The sequence below is a fragment of the Phascolarctos cinereus genome, unplaced genomic scaffold (assembly GCF_003287225.1).
Source record: "Phascolarctos cinereus isolate Bilbo 61053 unplaced genomic scaffold, phaCin_HiC Scaffold_5;HRSCAF=322, whole genome shotgun sequence".
NCBI lineage: Eukaryota > Metazoa > Chordata > Mammalia > Diprotodontia > Phascolarctidae > Phascolarctos > Phascolarctos cinereus.
Window position 1 is genome coordinate 322504967 of NW_027555958.1, and position 23073 is coordinate 322528039.

The window sequence follows — 23073 nt, forward strand, 5'->3', positions numbered from 1 at the left end:
GTTATTATAAATAACAATATATGACAATATAATATTAATAATAATTATTATTACCGAAAGAAGTGGCAAATGTGTTTGCTGAGCCACTATCAGGGATCTTTGAAAGACGGTAGAGAATAAAGTTGTCTCAGGATTAGGTAAGTGAAATATCTTAGTTTTCCAAAAAGGGAACAAAATAAAGTCTGTAAACTACACAGGCCGGTGAGCTTAACTTGGATTCCTGGCAAAATTATAGAATGTATTTTTAAAGAGATGGTTAGTGAACATTTAGAAAATGAAGATAAATAGAGGCTGTGATGAAATCAAGATCAAGTCATGCCATATGAATGCAATGCAATATTATTGTGCAGTAACAAATGCACAATAATAAGAGGAATTCAGAGAAACATGGGAAGATTTGCATGAACTAGTGCAGAATGAAATATATGCAATGAACTACAAAAAAGTAAACAAAAAGACCTTTGAAAGAAAAAAAACTCTTGAGCCAAACTCTGAAAAATCATTAATAATCTTAGAGAACAGGTGATGAAATATTTTTCTTTTCTCAAACCAGAGATGTGGGGGGACAATAAGGTCACAATGTTGCATACAATGTCAGATATGGTCACTGCCTAAGGTGTTTTGTTTAATTGTTTTTCTCTGTTACATGGAAACTTTGGAGAGGATATAGAGTCTTTTCTCAGAAATGACTAGATATAAAGACAAGAGGCATTTTTAAACTGCATTTTTAAATTTTTAAAGAAAGAAAAACAAAACTTCTGTTGCAAATATGTATAGCCAAGAAAATTGACAATGCACCTCAAAATATACCTCGATCTGTACTGAATCCATGATCTCTCTGTAAGGAGGAGGGTGGCGTGTTTCATTATGACTCTTCTGGAGTTGCGGTTGGCCATTGTGCTGATCTGAGCTCTTAAGTCTTTCAAGATTTTTGTCTTTATAGTATTATTTTGCAAACTGTTCTGGGTTCGCTTACTTTACTGTGCATCAGTCCATATAAATCTTCCCAGTTTTCTCTGAAATCATCCCCTTCATCATTTCTTAGAGCATCATGGAATTCTATGACACTCACATACCAGAACTAGTTCAGCCATTCCTCAATTGATGTCACCCATTCGGTTTCTAGTTCTTCGTCACCACAAAAAGAGATACTATAAGTATTTTTGTACATATGAGTACTTTTCCTTTTTCTTTGATCTCTTTGGAGTATAGAATTAGTAGTGGTATCACTGGTTCAAAGAGTATGTACAGTTAGGGCAGCGAGGTGGTGCAGCGGATAGAGCATCGGCCCTGGTTTCAGGAGGACTTGAGCTCAAATCTGGCCTCAGGCACATAACACTCACTAGCTGTGTGACCCTGGGCAAGTCACTTAACCTCAAATGTCTCACAACCCCCCCCCCAAACAAAGAGTATGTACCATTTAATAGCTTTTGGGACATAGTTTTAAAATTGTGTTTTTAAAAATAAAAAAGAAGAGGCCATGCCAGGCTATATAAGGATCATTTCATTGGTTGTCTTTGAATCTCTAGTATGTAGCACAATGCCTAGCATATAGTAGGTGCTTAATAAATGCTTGTTGCTTGCTTGCCTGAGTAACTTTATTTCCTATTTTGACAGAATTACCAGATTAATAAATCAGGAGAATGATACAGATGTCATCTACTTTTTGTTGTTCAGTTGTTTCAGTCATGTCAGACTCTTTGACCCCATCTGGGGTTTTCTTGGCAAAGATACTGGAGTGGTTTGCCATTTCCTTCTCCAGCTTATTTGACAGGTGAGGAAACTGAGGCAAACAGGATTAAGTGATTTGCCCAGGGTCACATAGCTAGGAAGTGTTGGAGGCCAGACTTGAACTCATGAAGGTGAGTCTTCTGGACTCCAGGCCCAGTGCTCTATTGCTCTATCCATTGCACCACCCAGCTTCTCTCTCTCTCTCTCTCTCTCTCTCTCTCTCTCTCTCTCTCTCTCTCTCTCTCCCTCCATGTATATGTGTGTGTATGTGTGTATATATGTATAGGTGTATATCTCAATCTGCACTCTGAGTCCTTCACTTCTCTATCAGCAGGCAGTAGCATGTTTCATCTTGCATCCTCTGTTGGCTGTTGTGTTGATTGGAGTTCTTTGAGGAGTGGTATTGATTAATTGATTGATTAATTAAACAGCTCAGAGGAAGATAACCAGGATGGTGGAGGGCTTTAAGATCATGCCATATGAGGACTGATGAAAAAATTAGATATCTATAGTTTGGGGAGGAGAAGACTTGGGAGCTACATGATTATTTTCTCCAAGTGTTCAAAGGAAAAAGATAGTAGATTTGTTCTACTCTCCCTTTTTGAGCAGAACTAGACATAACGGGTGGAATTTACAAAGAATAAAGTTGAGGTTTCATGTAAGGGAAAGTTTTCTGAGAATGAGAGCTATTGTAAAGTGGAATGGCCTCCTTTAGGATGTAGTGGTCCCCCGTCACTGTAAGCCTTCAAACAAAGAATGGATGGAACCCAAAAAGGAAACAGTTCCTGCCCTCAAAGAGCTCATATTCTATTGGGGAAAACAACATATACATCAATAAATTAGTACAACATATCTACAAAATAAATAGCAATGTAATTTTTTTAGGGGGGAAGAGTACTAACAGCTGGGGGCGGGAGAATCAAGGTAGGTCTCATGCAGGAGATACCACTTGGGTTGAGCTGTAAAGGAAGCTAAGGATTTTATGAAGTGGAGGTGAGGAGAGTGCATTCCAGTGAGATGGGAAATGGAATATCATGAACAGGGAGCAGAAAACGGTCCAATTCAGCTAGAATATAGAATATGTGAAGGCAAGTAATGTGTAGTAATCCTGGGAAGGTAGGTAGAAGCAGTAAAGGCTTTGAATGCTGAACAGGCAAAGGTGTATTTAATCCTGGTGACAATAGGGAGCCAAGAAAGCTTCTTGAGCAAGGGAGTGATGAGTTCAAACCTGTGTTTTAGGAATACCAGTTTGGTGGTGGTGTGGAGGTTGACTTAGAAAGGCAGAGACTTGATACAGATCTCTTCCAGCTCTGAGCTTCTATGGGCCAAAGTATTTGCCTTCTATCACACAGCAAGGTGTTGAGTCAAATTTCGAACTCAGGTCTCCTGAGGACACACCTTACTGCCTCTTCCTCAAAGGCCCCTCCCTTGGCTTCCTTTCAAAGGCTGCTGTTCTCTAGCTGCCTGGGACACTGGGAAGAACCAGAAATTGTGTCCCTCTCCCCCTTCTTTCCCCTAATTTAGAAAACTCTGCCTGTTCCTGTATCTGGTCCCAATGTGCCTGATATTGAATCTCTAACATTTTGGAGTGGGAGTGGGGGTAGGCATTAAGATTTGAGAAACTAGAAATAAATTGGAGTTACCTGACTCCCTCAAAGCCTCTGAATCACCATCTCTAGATTGACTTCGGTGGAGCTTAAATGAGCCACTATCTCTGTCTTCAAGCAGTTTATAATTTATTAGACAGACCAAACAAGCACCGTGGAGCCAAGATAAATATTTGTATGTACAAGCTGGAGGTTATTCCAGAGGCACAGACATATGTTTAGTGGTGAAGCATCCAGTGTGCCTCGGAGCAGGGATTTGATTATTTGAGTGGGGTTTAGTTAGGTAAACATAAACCTGGTTCTTGGAAGGTGTTAGGGCACAGTTTCAGAGCTGGGTTTTTGGTTCTCAACCATGGAAGAATCCTTTGCTATCTGCTCACAGGATTTAAAGGTGGAAGGGAACTTAGAAATTATCTAGTTCAACCCTCTCATTTTACTGTTGAGGAAACTGAGGAACCGAGAAGGACAACAACTTGCCTAAGGTCATACCACCAGCAAATGGCAGCATTGGAATTCGAATATGGTCTTTGAACTCTCAGTCTAATGCCGTTTTCATTACAGAATGTTTTCCTGCTACCATACATTTCACAAAACTTATAAAGTACCTACTGTGAGCAAAAGAACATTGAATAAACCTTTTAGGAATGTTGTTGTTCAGTTGTGTCCAACTCTTCGTGACCCTGTGGCCCATAGAACAACAATACTGTCCATAAGGTTGTTTTTTTTTTTTAATTAAAAAAGATTTTTTTTTCATGAGGTTTTCTTGGAAAAGATACTGGAGTGGATTAAGGCAAACAGAGGTTAAAAGACTAGCCCAGGGTCATACAGCTAGTAAGTGTCTGAGTCTAGATTTGAACTCAGGTCCTCCTGACTCCAGACCCAGTGCTCTGACCACTGAACCACCTAGCTGCCTTGAAGGTTAAGAACCTAAGATATCATCTTACAGATGAGGACAGTGAGTCCCAGAGAAGTTAAATGACTTGCAGAAGGTCACATGGCTATTTAGTAGCTGAGCCTGAACTTGAATTCTTATTTCTTGACCCATTCTGGGCGTCTCTCTTCATCCGTAGCTGGGAATGGAAGTGGGGAGAAGTGAAAGAAAACAAGAAATCTGGAGACTAACATTTATGATGCCTTTGGGAGGGAATAAGTGGAATCAATCCATCAGTCAATCAATCAACAGGCATTTCTTAAGAGTCCCTCCCACATGCCAGACACTGTACTAGATGATGGGGATACAAAGAAACAAAAAAAGAAATTTCTTTTCATCCCTTTCCCCAAGGAGCTTACATTCAATATGCAGAAATAAGTATGCAAAACAGGCCCAAGAGAGATGATTTCATGGGCATGGGAGGCATTAACAGTGGAGGTGTTGGGGAGAAGGGGGAAGCTTCCTGTAGGAGACGGCACACAAGGTGAGCTTTGAAGGAAACTAGAGATTGTAAGCTCATCCTGAAGCAGGTGTTGTACAGTCATTTCAGCCTCTTTGCGACCCCATTTGGGGTTTTCTCGGCAAAGATACTGGAGCGATTTGCTATTTCCTTCTCCGGCTCATTTTACAAATGAGGAAACTGAGGCAGAGTGAAGTGGCTTGCCTACAGTCACACAGCTAGTAAGTGTCTGAGGCCGGATTTGAACTCAGGTCTTCCTGACTCCAGTCTTGGGGCTCTATCCACTGCGCCACCTAGGGGGGCAGTGGATAGAGTACCAGGCTTGGAGTCCGGAAGATCCATCCTTCTGAGTTCAAATACAGTCTGAGACACTTACTGTGTGACTCTGGGCAAGTCACTTAACCCTGTTTGCCTCAGTTTCCTCATCTGTAAAATGAGCTAGGAAAAAAAAAATGGCAAACCACTCACGTATTTCTGTCAAGAAAACCCCAGATGGCATCACAAAGAGTTAGACGTGACTGAAATGATTCAACAGCAAGAACAAAATTGTAAGGGCTCTGTAGAGGTGAGGAGGAGGTGCCTTCTAGGCATGAGGACAGCCTGTATAAGGCATTAAGGCAGGAGACGGAACTGGGAGTGGGCAAATGAGGAGGAAGAGGGGAGGCAGGAATTGAGGGCTGGGCCCCTTCAGGGCAACAGGGATGGAGAGAATCACCCTGAGTGTCTCCCCCTGTTAACCTGGTCTTGTGAGATGAAATTTGAACTCTTCCTTTCGCAGTCTCACAGACAGCTAGGCATACAGGCATCGTATTTGGAATCTGTGTCCTGGTTTCAACTCATATGACCTTGCACAAATCCTTAGGGAGAAACAGCAAGAAGTGGGCTTAATGAAGAGGACATATATGTGTGTGTGTGTGTGCATATGTGTTTGTATAACATAAATCTGGAAATGTAAGTTGGAGCCAGGTAGTGAGGACTTTTAAATGCCACACGGAGGAATTTGCAGCTTATCCTAGAGAGGAAACCGAAAGAGAAAAGTTAGGAGGCTCATTTCCTCAATAAGTCTTAGAGATCTCAGTGGCAGGGCTACCACAGCCCTGAGAAGAGGACCGATGATGTCACAAGGGTGATGTCTCGACTTGCTTGCGAATTGGATTTAAATGAGGCAGAGCGGTCATCTGCCTCCCCTCACCCCTCACACCTCAGGCTTCCACTGGAGCTTCCTGCAACTTCTATAGGAATGGTCGGAGAGGTGTGGTAATGAGAGGGAGAAGAGGAAATGGGAAGACAAGGTCTGTATATAACCCTAAGGAAGGGGACAAGAAAGAGCTGGGGCTGGGAGTGGGCAAATGAGGAGGAAGAGGGGAGGCAGGAATTGAGGGCTGGGCCCCTTCAGGGCAACAGGGATGGAGAGAATCACCCTGAGTGTCTCCCCCTGTTAACCTGGTCTTGTGAGATGAAATTTGAACTCTTCCTTTCGCAGTCTCACAGACAGCTAGGCATACAGGCATCGTATTTGGAATCTGTGTCCTGGTTTCAACTCATATGACCTTGCACAAATCCTTAGGGAACCTGTCTGGCCTTACTTTTTTCATCTGTGTAATGAGGAGCTATCAAAGTTCTCTTCTAGGCTTTCACATGTTACATTCTATGGTTCTTTGATTCTGCTTAGGCTGCTGGGTAAGGAGGCCTAAATTTAATTCTTCAAATTTACCATTCATGGATTAAGAACCTATAGTATGTACAATAATGTGCTGGGGCCCAGGCAGAAAGAACAAAGTTGAGCTATAGCATCATCCCTGCCCTAACAGAGCTTACCTTCTAGAAGGAGCAGCCAGCTTCTTTAACTTTAAGGTGTGTGACACTCTTCACATATATACAAGGTATCCCCAAAATCTTAGTGCAGATTTAAGATTTTTCTAGCTCAAAACATGGGCAGCTAGGTAGTACGGTGGATAGAGTGCTAGGCCTAGAGTCAGGGAGATTCCTCTTTATGAGTTCAAATCTGGCCTCAGACACTTAATAGCAGTGTGACCCAGGGCAAGTCACTGACCCCTGCTTGCCTCAGTTTCCTCAACTGTAAAATGAGCTGGGGAAGGAAATGGCAAACTGCTCCAAGTATCTGCCAAGAAAGCCCGAAATGGGGTCAGGAAGAGTCATGCCTGACTGAACAACAATGACAAAGCTTAAAACAGCACTAAGCCTTTGGGTTATGCCATTTTATCTCTACGACAACCCCAGCAACATAAATGTTATCCTCAGATGAGGAAACTGAAGTGAAGAGAGATTAAGTGACTTGTCAAGGCTCACACAGCTGGTAAGTGTCAGAGGTAATATTTCAGCTCAGGTCTTCCTGATTCCGAGTCCTATGTTCTAACCATTATGCCACCTAGCACATCTAGGAATAATTACAATACAAACTGATGCAAGATAAGTGCATAAGAGAGGGGCAAACAAAGTGCTGTGTGAGGTCTGAAATCTAGGATATGAAGCTTCCTTTCCCCGCTACCTCTCTAGCTGCTGGAGGCTTCTGCTCTTGGCACCCAACTCCTTTCTGATCAAAGGTTCTCTTCCTGAAACAAGACTCTTTCTTGCCTCCTCTTTGACTGCCTTCCAAATCCTCTCCAGCTAGAACTTGAGAGAATGGGAGCGTGAGGTTGCAGGAAGCTCTGAAGCCATTGGGGTGGTCCAACCCATGGCCTGCAAGCTCCTGCTCCAGACCAAGGGGCTGCTGGGATTAGCAGCCCCAAGCTAATTCTCTTGCTTTGGCCCAGTTAGCCTCTGACGTAACCGGGACTGGGAATCAGAGGTTTGTTTTTGCTGGCACAGAGCACAAGCAATCTGTAAGAGAGTTGGGACATAGTGTTTGTGTGTTCATGTTTTTCTCTGATTTTGGCGTTTACAAATTTACTTGAAGAGAGAGGGGGGAAGAAAACAACTGGAGGACGATTGCCTCCCCGCCTCACCACACCCCTCTTCCCTCACCCCCACTCCCAGCTATTTCAAAAACCCACAACTAGAAGCCAGGAATGGGAAAGGTCAGGGCTTACTTCAATTCTTTGGCCATCACCATGAAATCCAAAGAATGTGGGACATCTATAACTTGGCTCAGGGGAATCCTGCCCCACTTGAGAGCTGGGATTCTAGTGGCTTCAGCTACAAAATGCAGTGGGCATTGTTGCCTTGATTTCCAGGTATTCTGTCTAAGTTCCTCAGAGCCATGGGTGAAGCACTGGTTTCCTTTTTCCTCCAGGGAAAACCCAGGGAGGTGGTAGAAACATCCTTCCCTAGAGAGCTTGAGGAATCCAGTCATTGTTATGTGTCAGAGCTGGGCCACAGCCAAACCTTCTGAGAATCAGAGATCGGGAGATGGCCCTGCCATTAATCCCATGGCTTCAAAAGGCATTGATTGAGTACCTGTCTTGGATGTGGTGTATGATATGCATGTGAACAAGTATGGTCTCTGCTCTCTGGGAGTCCACAGTCTAAGAGAGACAACACTGATGTGGGCAGAGAGAGATACCAAGGTCTAATAACAGGTTAAGAATTTATATTTTCCTGTCAGACCAGTCCCATCCAACGAGAGTTTATTGAGTGCCTGCTTCATGCACAGAATTGTATTAGGTCCTGGGAACATGAGAAGAAAACCAGTCTCTGCCCTGAAGGAGTTGACGTGCTCCTGGAGGGACAAAGCATGTTAACATACAAAGAATAAGTATGATAATTTGAGAAGCCTGATTCTATTCGGTTAGTAAGCAATTAGGCTGATAAGGGAAGGAGAGAAGATTTAATGGGGTAAAGGGTCACTACACAGAAAAATGGCTATCTCTTGATTGTCCATCTCAGCCCTTCCCTGCCAATGCTCATGCATCACACACACACACACACACACACACACACACACACACACACACAATCTTTCTTATCTTTATTCTCTTTGACTTGGAAGTTCTCCTCAGAATACCAAGGTGAAACATTCCCTCTCCTCATGTCCTGACCCAATCCTGGCATGAGGGGGCCTTTCCTCGCATTCTGTCTTCCCTCGCCCTCCAAGTCACTGATGCAGAGGGTAATGACAGGAATTCAATTAGATGATGCCTAGAGTCCCTTCCAACTTTGAGATTCAACAAATTCAAAATTTAGAAATATTTCTTGAGTGACAGCTGAATAAAGCGCATGCTTGGGGAGGGGCAAAGTTTAGCTAGGACAGTTTTCACCCTCCTGGAGTTTAAAGTCTAGTAGGGGCATGACAGAATATGGCAACTGGTACAGATGGAAGAATTGGAAGGAATCTTAGAAGTTACTAAGTCCAAACCCCTCATTTTAGAGGAAACAGAGGCAAAGAGACATAAAGTGACTTGCCAAAGTCCACACAAGCAGTAGGTAGCCATATTGGGATTTGGACCCAGATAGAGAAAATCGAAAAGCTGTGTCACTACTAGTGTGTGGAAAGGGGAGCTTGGAGCATAAACAAACTGTCTCTAAGAGAGTCTGAACATTTTGCTCTGTAGAAGAAGGTGGGATTCCAGCTCCAGCTCCAAACTCCAAAGGAATTGTTGACTCAACAATCCCGGACACTAATTTGTTCACAGTCAGAATGAAGAGAATTATTCACCCTTCTCCCAGCCCTGTCTCCTCCCTTCTACACGTCCAAGTGCCAGGATAAGTTTAGAAAGATGAATGTCTCTCCACACCTCCAGGCTACCCCTCCCCCAGCACAGGGTGGAGGTGGGGATTGTGGGGACAGCAGACAGAAGTCACTGGGCATCCCAGAACCAGGCCTGCAGTGCTGAGTGCACTGAAAAGATTAACACAGGCTTGCTGAAGCATTCTCCCAACCTCTTAGGCAAATATTGACACATACTTCCCCTCCCTTTCTGTAGGGGCCAGTCTCTGGGAAGGCCTGGCCCCGACAAAAGATGAAGGAGCAGAGAAAACATGAACAGATGGAAAGATCGATAGTCCAAGTTCCAATTCACTGACAATTAGGCTTGAGAAATTCTATCTAAGTTACACTGTCTAGGAGACGGATAGTCCTGCAGAGCAAATCAGAGGCCTCCAGATGGTCGCTGTTGAGTTGTAGCTTAGAGAAAGTTGCTGATGCAGAAGGTCAAATCTGATCTGGTGAAGGATTCGAAAGCATTATTTGTACTGGAGAATTTTGATTACCCACATTTCCTGGTCTTTCACCTTCTGAACTATCACATGTAGAGGCAGCTGGTAGTTTAACAGATGGAACACTGGGCCTGGAGTTAGGGAAGACCTGAGTTCAAATGTGGTCTCAGACACTTAATAGCTGTGTGACCCTGGGCAAGTCACTTAACTTCTGTCTGTCCCAGTTTCCTCAACTGCAAAATGAAGTTAATACTAACACTTACCTTGCAGGGTTGTTTTTTTAGAATCAAATGAGGTAATATTTGCAAAAAGCCCTTAGCTCAGTGCCTAGCACATAGCAAGGCACTATATAAATGCCTTAGCACGGAGGAAGAACGAAGGGCTACAGAGCTTCTCGATGAATGTTTGAAAGAAAAAGTATTTATGAACCGTGTACTACACACAAAGCACTTTACTAAGTGATGGGGGTTCAAATAGGAAAGAAAGAATCCCTTCTCTCAAGGAGCTCACTTTCTAACAGGAAGAGACCCTGGAAGATGAAAGATTCTGGTGGGCCTTAGGGGTTCAGTAACAGGGCGGATGGTAAGGCCTGGGGGTCTGTAGGGAGCTGCAGCAGGGCAAGACAAGGTTTTTCCAAGCATGATTCTTGTATTTATCATCAAGGAACCCCAAGAGGAAAGGATCATGGGGTCTCAGATCTAGACTTGGAAGAGACCCTAGAGCTCATCTAATCCAACCTTCTTATTTTACAGATAAGGAAACTGAGGCCCAGAGAAGTAGAATGACCTGCTCAAGGTCAAACAGAGAGTAGGTGGCAGAGCGGCAAACCTCCCTACAGAGAGGTAGATGAAGGCACAGAGACATTTAAGAGACTTACTTGGACCCACCTAGTTAATTGGTCACCAGAATCTAAGTCTTCTCAGTGAAAGGCTTTTTTTTTTTTTAGGCAATTGTGTTTAAATGACTTCTCCAGGGTCACACAGCTAGTAAGTATGTGGTCTGAGGCCGAATTTGAACTCAGATCCTCCTGACTTTAGGGCCAGTGCTCTATCCACTGCACTACCTAGCTGCCCCCAAGGCTTTTTCAACTAATAGGAAGAGTGGCATAATGGAAAGAGGCCTAGACTTGGAGGCGGAGTTTTGGGTTTAATACTTACCATTAGTGTCACCATGGGAAGGTCCCTCCACCTCTCTGCGCCTCAGTGTTCTTCTCTGTAAAATGGATGGGGATAGTGGTAAGAATTGTTTCTTGCTGCACTATTTATTGAGGATGGTCCTTTGAAAAATCTTTGTGCATTTTTTTGGATCTGCATTTTCTTTCTCAACATTGCTAACATGGAATTGTGTTTTGCATGAGTGTGTGTGATCTGTATCAAGTTGCTTGCCTTTTCAAGGAAGGAGGAGGAAAGGGAGGGAAGGAAGGAGGAAAAAAATTTGGAATTCAAAATTTAAAAAAAACAAACTTTAAAAATTTTTGTTTACATGTAATTGAGAAAAAAATTTAAAAAAGAAAAAAGGAAAAAGGGAAAAAGAGAAAAATCTTAGTGCACAATTGAAATGTGAGTTATTACTCTTAAGAATAAATTTGGCAGTAGAGTGAAGGGGAAAAGAGACTCCAAAAAGTTATACAACTGCAAGGTAGCTGCAAGGCAGATTCAAGGTCTCCCTCCGTTGTATCTCTGATACTCCCCGCTCTGTCTCTCATTGAATGCAGAGCTTGTCTCCAGGATTGCTGGTCCCCACCCCGGATTCAGTTAGCATGTTCCCTATCCTGAGACAGCTTTTGGCTTCTTGGTGTCAAAGCTGTTTGACACCCCAGTTCTGAAGGCGTGGAAGGGCAGCCCCCAAAGTGCTAGATAACAGCTGCTGTTAAAGGAAAGAGCTTTGTGCAGAGATGCCGGCAGGTCTGTGTTGAGAGTAAACATAGATCCTTTCACATGACTTGAGACCAAGGTACAGGTTGAGGTCCAAGGACGTGAAAAGTTAGCACTTCAGTGCCATAGAATAATAATATTAGTTGACCCAAAGATAGACTGGAGGGGGGATAGACAGACAAAGATAGAAAGATAAAGAAAAGGAAGGAAGGAAGGAAGGAAAGAAGGAAGGAAGGAAGGAAGGAAGGAAGGAAGGAAGGAAGGAAGGAAGGAAGGAAGGAAGGGAAGGAAGGAAGGAAGGAAGGAAGGAAGGAAGGAAGGAAGGAAGGAAGGAAGGAAGGAAGGAAGGAAGGAAGGAAGGAAGGAAGGAAAGGGGGCAGCTAGGATGGTGCAGTGGATAGAGCATTGGCCCTGAAGTCAGGAGGACCTGAGTTCCAATCCAGCCTCAGACACATAACGCTCACTTAGCTGGGTGACCCTGGCAAGTCACTTAACCTCAATTGCCTAACCAAAAAAAAAAAAAGGAGGGAAGAAAAGGAAGGAAGAAAGGAAGGAAGGGAGAGAGAGAGAGAGAGGAAGGGAGGGAGAAAAATGGGGCTAATAGAGGAAGACAGGACATGATCTGGAGTCCGCTCTGAGTTGCCAGGGGAAGCCATGGGGATGATTGGCACATGGGAGAGACTGAAAGGGTGAGTGGAAGTTGACAGAGACATCAGGCCTACTTCACCATCTTGCCTAGGGCTGGCCTTGCAGCTGAGGGCTCTTCAGACCAGGTGTTCCAATCTGGTTTAGACATGTGAAAAAGACCCATCAGATCCAAAGGTTCTCTAGTCTCATTGAACCCAATCTTGTCCTCAGACCTTCCCTCAAGCAGTAATTCTAAAATCATAGTTTAGGGTTTGTAGGGGCCTCCCAGTAGTCCAAGATCTTGTACTGGGAGAACAATGTTTCTGATTTTTTTTTTTTGAGGGGCAGTAGATAGCTTGTAGTCTATGGCCAGTGATGGTGTAAGCGCAAAGTGAGGCAAAAGAGATGTTGCCTAGGAAATGCACAATCAGAAAGGGAGATATAACCTTGGACAAGTCTCTGCCCCTCTCTGTGGAACAAATGGAGTTAGACTAGTAACTTCTGAGGTTGCTTCCAGTGAATAATATTAATTTAATAATAACTGTCATCTACATAGTGTTTTGAGCTTTATAGAGTGTTTTACAAATACATCTCTTTTTATCCTAACAACAACTTTGGAGATATTATTATCTCCATTTTACAGATGAGGAAACTGAGGCAAATCGCTATTAAATGACTTACCTATAGTCATACAGCTAGGAAGTGTGCGAGGCAGGATTTGAACTCAGGTTATCCTGATTTGAGGTCTGAGGTCCAGTGTTCTACCACTTGTACCACATAGCTGCCTAAATTGATCATTCTATGCCCTATTTGATTCTCACGATTACCCCACAAGGCAGGTAGGGCAGGCATCCTTGCTCTAAATTCCTGATGGGGTCATGGTGAGAAACACACTTCGTAAACCATAATTATTTTGTTCTTTTGGTGGGTCCATGATCTCTTTAGAGTTGGCTCTCTTTCCTCCATTAGTGTAGACTGAAACCCATCCACTCTTCATCCCATGTGCTTCTGAGCCGTGACTTCCAGAAAGCATCCACCTAACCCACTGGAGGCGTTCCTCTAGCTCTTTCATCTATTTATTTATTTGTTTGTTTTAATTACTTATTTGTTTGTTCATCCATCCATTCATCCATTTATTTTTTCATTCATTCATTTGTTTGTTTATGTCTTTTATCATTTTATGAATTGCCATGCAGTTCTCAGACTTTCCATCAGCGGTTTCTTGCTCTTGCTAACTGGCCTATGTCCCTTTCTGACTGGATTTCTAGGGTGAAATCCTTTACAGCTCACCTTGCATTCAAACCAGCACTGGCAGAATGCTGTAGGCTACCCATTCCTGTCCTCCCTCCTCTCCCAAGGGAGCATCACCCCATTGCCCTGTGGGTCCCCTGCCATATTGGTTCTTCAGAAATGATGATATCCTAGAATTTATAGTTGAGCTGTGTTGCCAAATAAATATGAGCTCTGAGGATACTGAGCCTCAAGTGAGGGACAGAGCTGGAGCTCCTAAGAGGTCTTGCCACTTCCTGTTTCTGCCCCCATTTGCACTCCACCTGTCCTTCATGGGCCTGACTCGCCTTCCTAAAACTTTGCTGGGATCACGTCACCCCTTCTCTACAAAAGCTTTCTGGGTAGCCTCATTTGCTCTGAAATAGAACATCAGCTCCTGCCTCTAGCGTTCAAGGACCTTCACAATTTGGTCTCAGGCTACCCTTATAGGGCTGAACTCATGTTTTTCCCCTTCCCATGCCCTACCCACTAGTCAAGTGGGACTAGTCTCCTTTTCCCATCCTTGAGTTACAATCATCTGTCTCTGTTCACCCTATCCCCCATATTTAGGGGGATGTTAGCTCTACCTATCCCAGTCCCAATCAACTGCCAAGTAGTTCTGCTTTTCTTTTGAGTCTAGCTCGCATACTGGCTATTGATAGAGAGATATAGATGTATCTTCATATGCCTACATATATACAGATACACACATATATGTATATACACATACATATATGTTGATATACTTACACCTACATATACATCTACACATATACACATATATCTTCATATACCTCTATCTATATCTGTACATGTACACACAAATATATAAATACTCATATATCTTCATATACCTATATCTATGTATATATCTGCACACACATGTATATATACATATCTTCACGTACCCATGTCTACGTATATATCTGTACACGCATATATATCTTCACATACCTTTATCTATATTATATATCTGTACATATATACAAACACATATATACACATATATATCTTCATGCTTCCAACATAGAGTATAATGCTTTGCACACAATGGTTTGTTGAATGACTTGGTGACTCAAATTTGGGTCCTCCCAACACCAAATCTAGTCCTCATTCAATTATATTGTGAAGCAGGTGCTATCTATAGCACTGCAAGGTCCCAGTTCCAACCCAAACCACCACTTCTCTGTGGATTTCACCTGAGACCTAAGAATGCCCTCTGCTCCCCGGTAATATCCCTAAACAATATGCCCAAACAAGGGCAATAAAGCCATCTCATTTTACCCTGGGAGGTTATGTGGTGCAATGTAAAGAGTCTTGGATTTGAAATCAAAGAACCTGGGTTTGAATCCTGCCTCTGCTAGGTACTAAGCTGTGTGATCTTTGGCCAATCACTTTCCTTTTCTGGACCTCAGTTTCCCTACCTCCGTTTTCTTATCTTCTTTGAGAATATTTAGCTTCCTTCAAGACTCAGCCCCAGTGCCCCTACCAGGCCTCACCCCCAACTGCTAGTGTGCCCTCCCTCAAAATTACCTCATATTTATTTTGTAGATATTTTGAATTTACTTATGTTTGTACATATTGTCCCCCCTCCCTTCCATTAGAGTGTAAACTCCTCGAGGGTAGGAATGGTACATTTTGTCTTTGTATCCCCAGCACTTAGAACTGGTAGGAAGGGTTTAATAAATGTTTGCTGAATGAATGTAGGGGTTGGACTCCAAATGTCAAAGGTCCCTCCCAATTCTAGAGTCTATGGTTCTATGTCTTCTCTCTTTCACAGACGTGCCAGGTGATATGCTGGTCCAGGTGCTTGGTGCCCCCATCACTCTGAACTGCCTGGATGGGGAATTGGAGCCTAATGGCACCATTCACTGGAAACTGGATGATAAGCCTGTAGGCCCACAGCTTGGCCAAAGGGAAATGGTGGGAGGAAAGCTATTACTGAAGTCAGTGCAGCATAGCGACTCGGGAAACTACACCTGCTACCTGGATGGCCGCCCAGTGAAGACCTTGCCTCTCCTAGTGGTTGGTGAGTAACACGCCTGGAACATTGCTATGCTGGCATTCTTTTGGAAGATCCTTCCAATGCATCCTCCATTGCCTCATAGGCCTCCACTCAGATTCAACCTTCTTCCTGATGTTGGGCTAACCTTCCTTAGAGATCTGGTCACGGCACACTCCTTTGCTCAAAAATCTTTGATAGTACCTTACTGATTACTGGGTCAAATCCAGATTCTTTTCCTTGGCATTCAAGATCCTCCATAATCTAGTGCCACCCCCATCCCCCCCCCAGCTTTCCTGATTTATTTTATGTTACATGATTCTACAATTTCTAATTCCTAGCCAAACTGCACAATTAGTTCCCTCTATACCTCAGTGTAAACTGATCTCCATACCTTTGATTACACTGTTCCTTATACCTATGATATATCCTCTTTGCTTCCTTTTGCTTGTTGAATTTTTACCTAGTCTTTAAAGACCAACTGAAATGCAGTTTCCTTCAGAAAACCTTCTCCCTCCATCATTGACACCTTCCTTCTTAGACCTTACACAGAATTTCTAATACACTTGTATAAAATTGTATTTCAGACTTATCTGTGCTTGTGCTATTATATTCTCTTTCTAGACTTCCCTCTATGAGGGAAGGGACCTTTATTTATTTAAACTTGCCATCTTCTTCGGTGCCTAGCGCTGCGTAAAATATATGTGTGTTAAATGGATACTCTCAGATACGTGCCATGCCTGAAAAAAAATCCCTTTAATATCCTGTTATTTACTTGGTCCAAGAAATTACAGGAAAAGCTTATTATATTTGCCGGCAAGTGACAGGATACCGGAGAATATTCTGGCTCCTGCCTGGGCTGGGTATCTAGCAGCTCAGGACCCAGAGAATTCAGAACTCTTCTCATAGTGAGTTGAGTGGTTTGGACTCCACTGGTGTTAGAAGTATGCTGCCTCCCTCCTTCATGGCTTATCTCAGTGACTTGGAAGATGTTTTAAACAGTAAAAGGAAAGGGAGACTCTCTTCAGGAAATATGCTGTCTTAGCCTTGTGACCTGAGTTAGCCACTCCTTCCAGGGTGGAACTGTATCTTTTAGCACAGCAAATATTCAGTAGTTATGAACTGTGCTGAAGATGACTGGCATCTGACCCAGGGCCTAGAATATCTTAGGTGCTCCATAAAGAAAGCCTGCATTTATTAAGTACCTGCTATGTGGCAGTCAGGCAGCTAAGTGGTGCAGTGGATAGAGTGCTGGGCCTGGAGTTAGGAAGAACTGAATTCAAATCCAGCCTCAGATACTTGTTAGCTGTGTGACCCTGGGCAAGTCACTTAACCCTGTGTGCCTCAGTTTCCTTATCTGTAAAATGAGCTGGAGGAGGGAATGGCACACCAGTCCAGTATCTTTGCCAAGAAAACTCCAAGTGGGGTCACCAAGAGTTAGACGCGACTAAAGCAACTGAGCAAAAACAACGTTTAGCCAGACACTGGGCTAAATACCGGGCATACAAATACCAGCAAGCCAGACTGTCCCTGCCCTCAAGGAGTCTACATTATAATGGGGCTAGACAACACATGAACAGGGAGCTAGAAAGAGTCTTGTACAAGTACAAAGGTCTTGACGTGACCTTAGCAAGATAAGCTGAAAGCTGGCCTATGACTAATTGAGTGATTATGGAGAGGTAGTATAGAACAGTGAAAATACAAACGCAAAGGACAGTGAATGTGGAGAGCGTCTAGAGTGGGTTGTGAACCCCAGTCCTGTTATTTACTAATTTGTGGGACACTTCCCCTCTTTGCATTTAGGATGAAGAGGCTTAAGCTGCTCAACATTCCTTTCCTTGACATTCAAGAACAGGGATGTTCAAGGAGGCTTGGATGTTTTCTGAGGCCTGCTCTAGCCGTAGAGTTTGATGAAATAGAACTTAATATCCACAATTACTAATCTCTATTGCTTCCCTTTCCTTGAGATGCAGCAAGGTATGGTAGAATGAGTACTCAATTGGGAATGAGTAGGCAAAGGTTCAAATCCCATTTCTGTCCCTTACTACCTGGCTTTAACCTCTCTGTGACTCAGTTTCTTTACCTGGACTAAATGACCTCCGAGGTTCAGTTCCAGATCTAAGTCTGTGATCTTCTGATTCTGCTTCCCAGGAGGGAAATGGGACCTATGGTACCTCGGATTTTTACAAGGCCGTAGTTAGAATACAATGTACTGCTCAACTTGTCTGCCCTCTAAAGGACATGGGAATCCTTGTGGGGTATAAAGGAGGAGTGTTTTTCAGATTTGTTCTCTTTGGACTGCCTGGTCCTCTCACACCCTAGAAGAAAGCTTTTGTTGTCTGCCTCTGTGACAACACCCCCTATGTTTACATGCCTGCTACGCTTTCCTTTTCAGATCCTCCTGAAGAGCCCGTGTGCTCCTGCCGGAGGAAGAGTTTCATCAGCAGTGTTTGTTGTGAATGGAGCTTCCAGAGAAAACCGCCCCCACAGACTAAGGCCGTCTTGTTAGTGAGACAGCTGTAAGTGTCTTGGGAGATGATTTCATTTTAAAATCAGGTCATCCTTGGGAAGGGAGAAGAGGGTCTTTAGAAGTCATGACACTGGAGTCAAGAGAACCTGAATTCAAATCCGGCCTCAGCTATATAATACTTACCAGCTGTGTGACTCTGGGCAAGTCACTTAACCCCGAATGCCCTCACTAAAAAAAAAAAAGTACAAACATCTGTGGATTTATTGGGGCAACTAGGTGGCACAGTGGATAGAGCATCAGCCCTGAAGTCAGGAGGACCTAAGTTTAAATTCGGCTTCAGACCAAACATTTGACACTTACTAGCTGTGTGACCCTGGGTAAGTCACTTAACCCCAATTGCCTTAAAAAAAAAAAGAAAGAAAAGAAAAAGAAATCATGACACATGAGGTACTGGGTGCTGAGAAAATAAAGGAAATATTTGCTGGATTGAGCCACAGGCAAGTACAAGGCATGGCATGATCTGAGGAGCTCCAGGAAGGCCCCTACAAATATCTTCCCCCACACTGGCCCATGATGATGACAAATGTCAGAAGGCAGAAGTAGGAGTGACTTATAGAAATTGCACAGAGGCCAAATTTAGCTCAATCTAAGGAGGAACTTCCTGCCAGTTAGAGCTGAATGAGAAAAGAGTGGGCTGCCTCAGTGGTGAGTTCCCCATCACTGAAAGCTTCCACAGCACCTTAGATATCCATTTGTTGCAGGTGTTGTAGAAGGTACAGGTGAGATACCTTCTAACACTGAGATTCTGATTTTATGCCTGAAATCCCAGCATCCGTGAGTCATTTCTTGGGCTTGTCATTATTATTATTTATAATCAGCATTTACATAGGCTTTATGGTTTGCAAAATGCTTTATATATATTATCCCATTTGGTCCTCACAACAACTTTGGGAGATGTCCTATTAAAATGCAAATTAGCTAGGTAGGAATGACATATCAAGCCATGCTTAGTAGGTACTTACTAAATGTTTGTTCACTTGACTTGAATGAGATGAGAGAGAGAGAGAGAGAGAGAGAGAGAGAGAGAGAGAGAGAGAGAGAGAGAGAGAGAGAGAGAGAGAGAGAGACTTGTTTTTGCTGGAGAAAGAAGAGTGGGGTACACCTGGATACTCTTATAGGTCTTGTAGGTAGGGTACCACGAAGGTACAGGGCACATAGGGATGGGGACAATAAGAAGGAAAAGGGATACCAGAAGAGGAAGTGGAAGGTGCCAAAGATATACTGGGTCTGTTTCACAATCTTGGCCAGCAACCAACAGCCCTGTAGCTGAGGCCCCTTCAGTCCAAAAGTTTTCCAAACTAATCTAAAGATAAACACACATATCAGATTCAAAGCTTATTTAGCCTCCAGTGCTAAACCTTGCCCTGAGAGCTTCCCCAAAGGAGTTATTCTTTTTTTTTTTCCCCCTTTGGCTAGGCAATGGGGTTAAGTGACTTGCCCAGGGTCACACAGCTAGTTAGTATTATGTGTCTGAGGCTGGATTTGAACTCAGGTCCTCCTGAATCCAGGGCCAGTGCTCTATCCACTGAGCCACCTAGCTGTCCCCCAAAGGAGTTATTCTTATAAGCATAGTTTAGAGACTACCAGTAGTCTCTCAGAGGTCCTTTTGACAGTCCCTAGGCTCAGGGTAGAAGGATTTATTTGAAAAATTGCATGCCAAAAATCTACACATGAAGAGATGGGCCTTGCCCTATTGGAAAAAACACTAAAGACTATTCAAAGTTACTATTACTTTAAGAATCACTCCCCAGGAAAGAGATATAGACATCTCTTGACTTATCTGATTTACTAACACTGTGTTTCCTGTCTTTATTTGTAAATGGGCTATTTAGAACTTGGAGTTCAGCTTGGGTTATGGTATGCCTAGTGGGTAGAGCGCTGGGCCTAGAGTCAGGAAGCCTCATCTTCCAGAGTTCCAGATGCTTACTTGCTGTATGACTCTGAGCAAGTTACTTAATCCTGTCTGCCTCAGTTTCCTTATCTGTAAAATGAGCTAGAGAAGGAAATGACAAACCACTCCAGTATCCTCACCAAGAAAACCCCAAATGGGTTCATGGAGAGTTGGACTCGACTGAACAACAAAAAGGCCCGGTGTGATAAGATTACCAGGTTAAAAAGCATGCAAAAACCTGTTTAATTTGTGATGTGGCTAAAATCTTGCACATTTGCTTGCAGTAGAAAATAGTAGGAAACAATACGATGGAACATGTCCGGTACATTTTTTCTGCTAGAATGCTCTGCTTCTAGCTTCAGCAGTTCCCCGTAAGGTAGCCTTTATAAGGCTCAGCCTTGGGCTTAGGTTGATTCACCCCAAAGTATATGTGGTAGAGTGTGAGGCCTGGAGTTAGGAAGACCTGAGTTCAAATCTGCCCTCAGACACTTCAAGTCACTTCACTCTGTTTGCCTCAGTTTCCTCATTCGTAAAATGAGCTGGAGAAGGAAATGGCAAACCACTCTAGCATCTTTGCCAAGAAAACCCCAAGATGGGGTCACAAAGAGTGGGACACAACTGAAAAACAACAACTTCTGAACCCATAGCCAGGGATCAATCTCTCTGAGTTTCCACTTCCTCATCTGTAAAATGGGAATAATGTTTACAAGAAGCAGCTCACAGGGCCATTGTGAGTCTAAAATGAGATATGGTAGGTGAAATGTATTTAAACCCCAGGAGATAGCGGCTGCACTTCTGATGTCATTGGTAAAAGGATTTCCCAGAAATTCCTTCTACCAATGCAGGTTGTTACCTTCTTTGCAACTTATAGTCAGAGAGTTGCCTAGGGCATTGCCTGTTAGAGTCAGGACTTGAACCCAGGGCTTCCTGGCTCTGAGATTGGCTCTTTATATACCATACTGTTCTGCCTCTTATGTAAACCTCAGAGTGCCATAGAAATGTCAGTTATCGATCGCCAAATCAGTTCTCCAGTATAGTTCTTCCTCTAGTTGCTTTTGCTTGTGTCCAACGGAAGGGGTACAGCGGGGAGGCTAAAAATGAGACTTTTGGGGGTGTTGGTCTTATGTCTCTGGCAGACAGAAGGAAGAGACTTTCCAGAGGCCGTGTCAATACTTGCAGGGATCCCAGAAGTTCTCTTGCCACTTGAATCTTGGGGAAGATGATGACTCCCTCTACTTGGTTTTCTTGTGTGTTGACAATGGGGTGGTGAGGAAGTCCAGCAAAGCCTACCAATTCAAGGGCTTTGAAGTGCGTAAGTATGCTTCTGCCTTTCCCAGGCTGCCTCCTCTATCTGCTTAGGAGAGGTCTTAGAACCCTGGGGACAGAGTAGGTGTGAGGATGGGGCTGCTGGTCAGACCCTTGTGGTGAGCCAACCGTTCTACCTCAAGGATTGAGGTAGGGGTGTGCCGGTAACTTTTTTAACAAGTTCTCTGGGAAAAAAAATTCCCATGACATACTCTTAAGTTTAGTCTCCATCTGAGTCTTTTTTTTTCCATGTTTTTTCCCATCACTTTCTTAAGTCTAGATGGTCTATAAAACCAAAAATCAAGCTCTAATTTGTAGCATTTTGCCGATTTCCGAGGTATAATTGCTCATGCTGAAAATTTGACAGATGGGTCTAGCCCAGGGAGCCTTCACATGCACACCATTGGTTTGGAGGAGCAGGGATGAGGTTTGTTTACAGGAGGTCTGAGTACCAGTGGCATTCAGCCGCCTAGACATCCTGTTTGGATAACTATCAGCAGAGGCTGCTATTTAATGTTTATTGATTGAATAAATGAAGGTGTGAATGAATGGGGAAGGTCTGTACTAAGCACTAAACTTGTCCCTTATAGCAGGCACCCTTCTTATTCCTCTCTGCCTCTCCTCTCTCCCCATCGCCCCCCAACCTGCAGTTCAGCCAGATCCTCCAACCAATATCACAGTCACAGCCGTGAACAAAAGCCCCCATTGGCTCAATGTCACCTGGAAAGACCCGCCTTCCTGGAACTCCATTTACTACCGACTCCAATTTGAGCTGCGTTATCGAGCTGAAAAGACCAGCACTTACACAATCATCCAGGTCAGTTCAATTTCACTCCTCCCTTCATGACTTAGGGGCAGGTGGAAAGCTCCTCAAAGAGATAGTTGAGCTACCATATGGAGATATGTGAAGCAGCAATGATTTCCACAGCATGGTACTGGGTGGGTGGAGAGGGAGTACTAAGTGATTGGAATTTCCTCCAGTGATGGAGCCTGTGATTTAGTAAATAAATCCTAGGGAGTTGCCCAAGTGAATTTCCCAGGGTCACACAGTTACTGAGTATTAGCAAAGCCAAAACTAACCACTTTTACTGAGGCAGTGCAGTGTCCAGCATATTCTCAAATCAACTTCTTAAAATGTAGGGCCAGTGGGGGCCATGGGAGCAGGATTGGATCATATTGGGAAGGAAATATATATATATATATGTATATATGTATGTGTATACGCATATGTGTGTATATGTATATGTGTATATATAAATATATAAAGTCTTTGGTTATTGTTCAGCTGTTTCAGTTGTGTCTGACTCTTTGTGACCCATTTGGGATTTACTTGGCAAAGATCCTGGAATGGTTTGCCATTTCCTTCTCCAGCTCATTTTATAGATGAGGAAACTGAGGCAAACAGGGTTAAGTGATTTGCCCAGGGTCACACAGCTAGTAAGTGTCTGAGGTCAAATTTGAGCTCAGGTCTTCCTGACTCTAGGCCCAGTGTTCTATCCATGGAGTCACCTAACTTGCCCCTGGCAGAGTTAAGAGGAAAGAGATGTTTTGAAGGCTTAAAGTGCTATTGAAATGTATTATTTATCGCCAAAGAACTGCCTGATTTAGGTAAAAAGCTGGAGCTGTTACAGCTGGTTAGAAGTTGGCCCCATTAACTAATGGATGGGTAAAAGTTATAAAGATAGAGTAGACTCATGTGTGTATATGCATTGGAGTATTGTAGGTGTATGT

At 43.4% G+C, this 23073-nt stretch overlaps 1 protein-coding gene across 1 annotated transcript in view; it reads left to right on the forward strand.

Moving 5' to 3' along the window:
- IL6R (interleukin 6 receptor) overlaps nucleotides 1-23073 on the forward strand; it is a 68648-nt gene that overhangs the window by 11683 nt on the left and 33892 nt on the right. The window contains exons 2-5 of the mRNA XM_020991651.2: nucleotides 15395-15643; nucleotides 18012-18135; nucleotides 21174-21349; nucleotides 21993-22159. Coding sequence (XP_020847310.1) covers nucleotides 15395-15643; nucleotides 18012-18135; nucleotides 21174-21349; nucleotides 21993-22159 — 716 coding nt within the window. The remainder of the gene's footprint in view (nucleotides 1-15394; nucleotides 15644-18011; nucleotides 18136-21173; nucleotides 21350-21992; nucleotides 22160-23073) is intronic.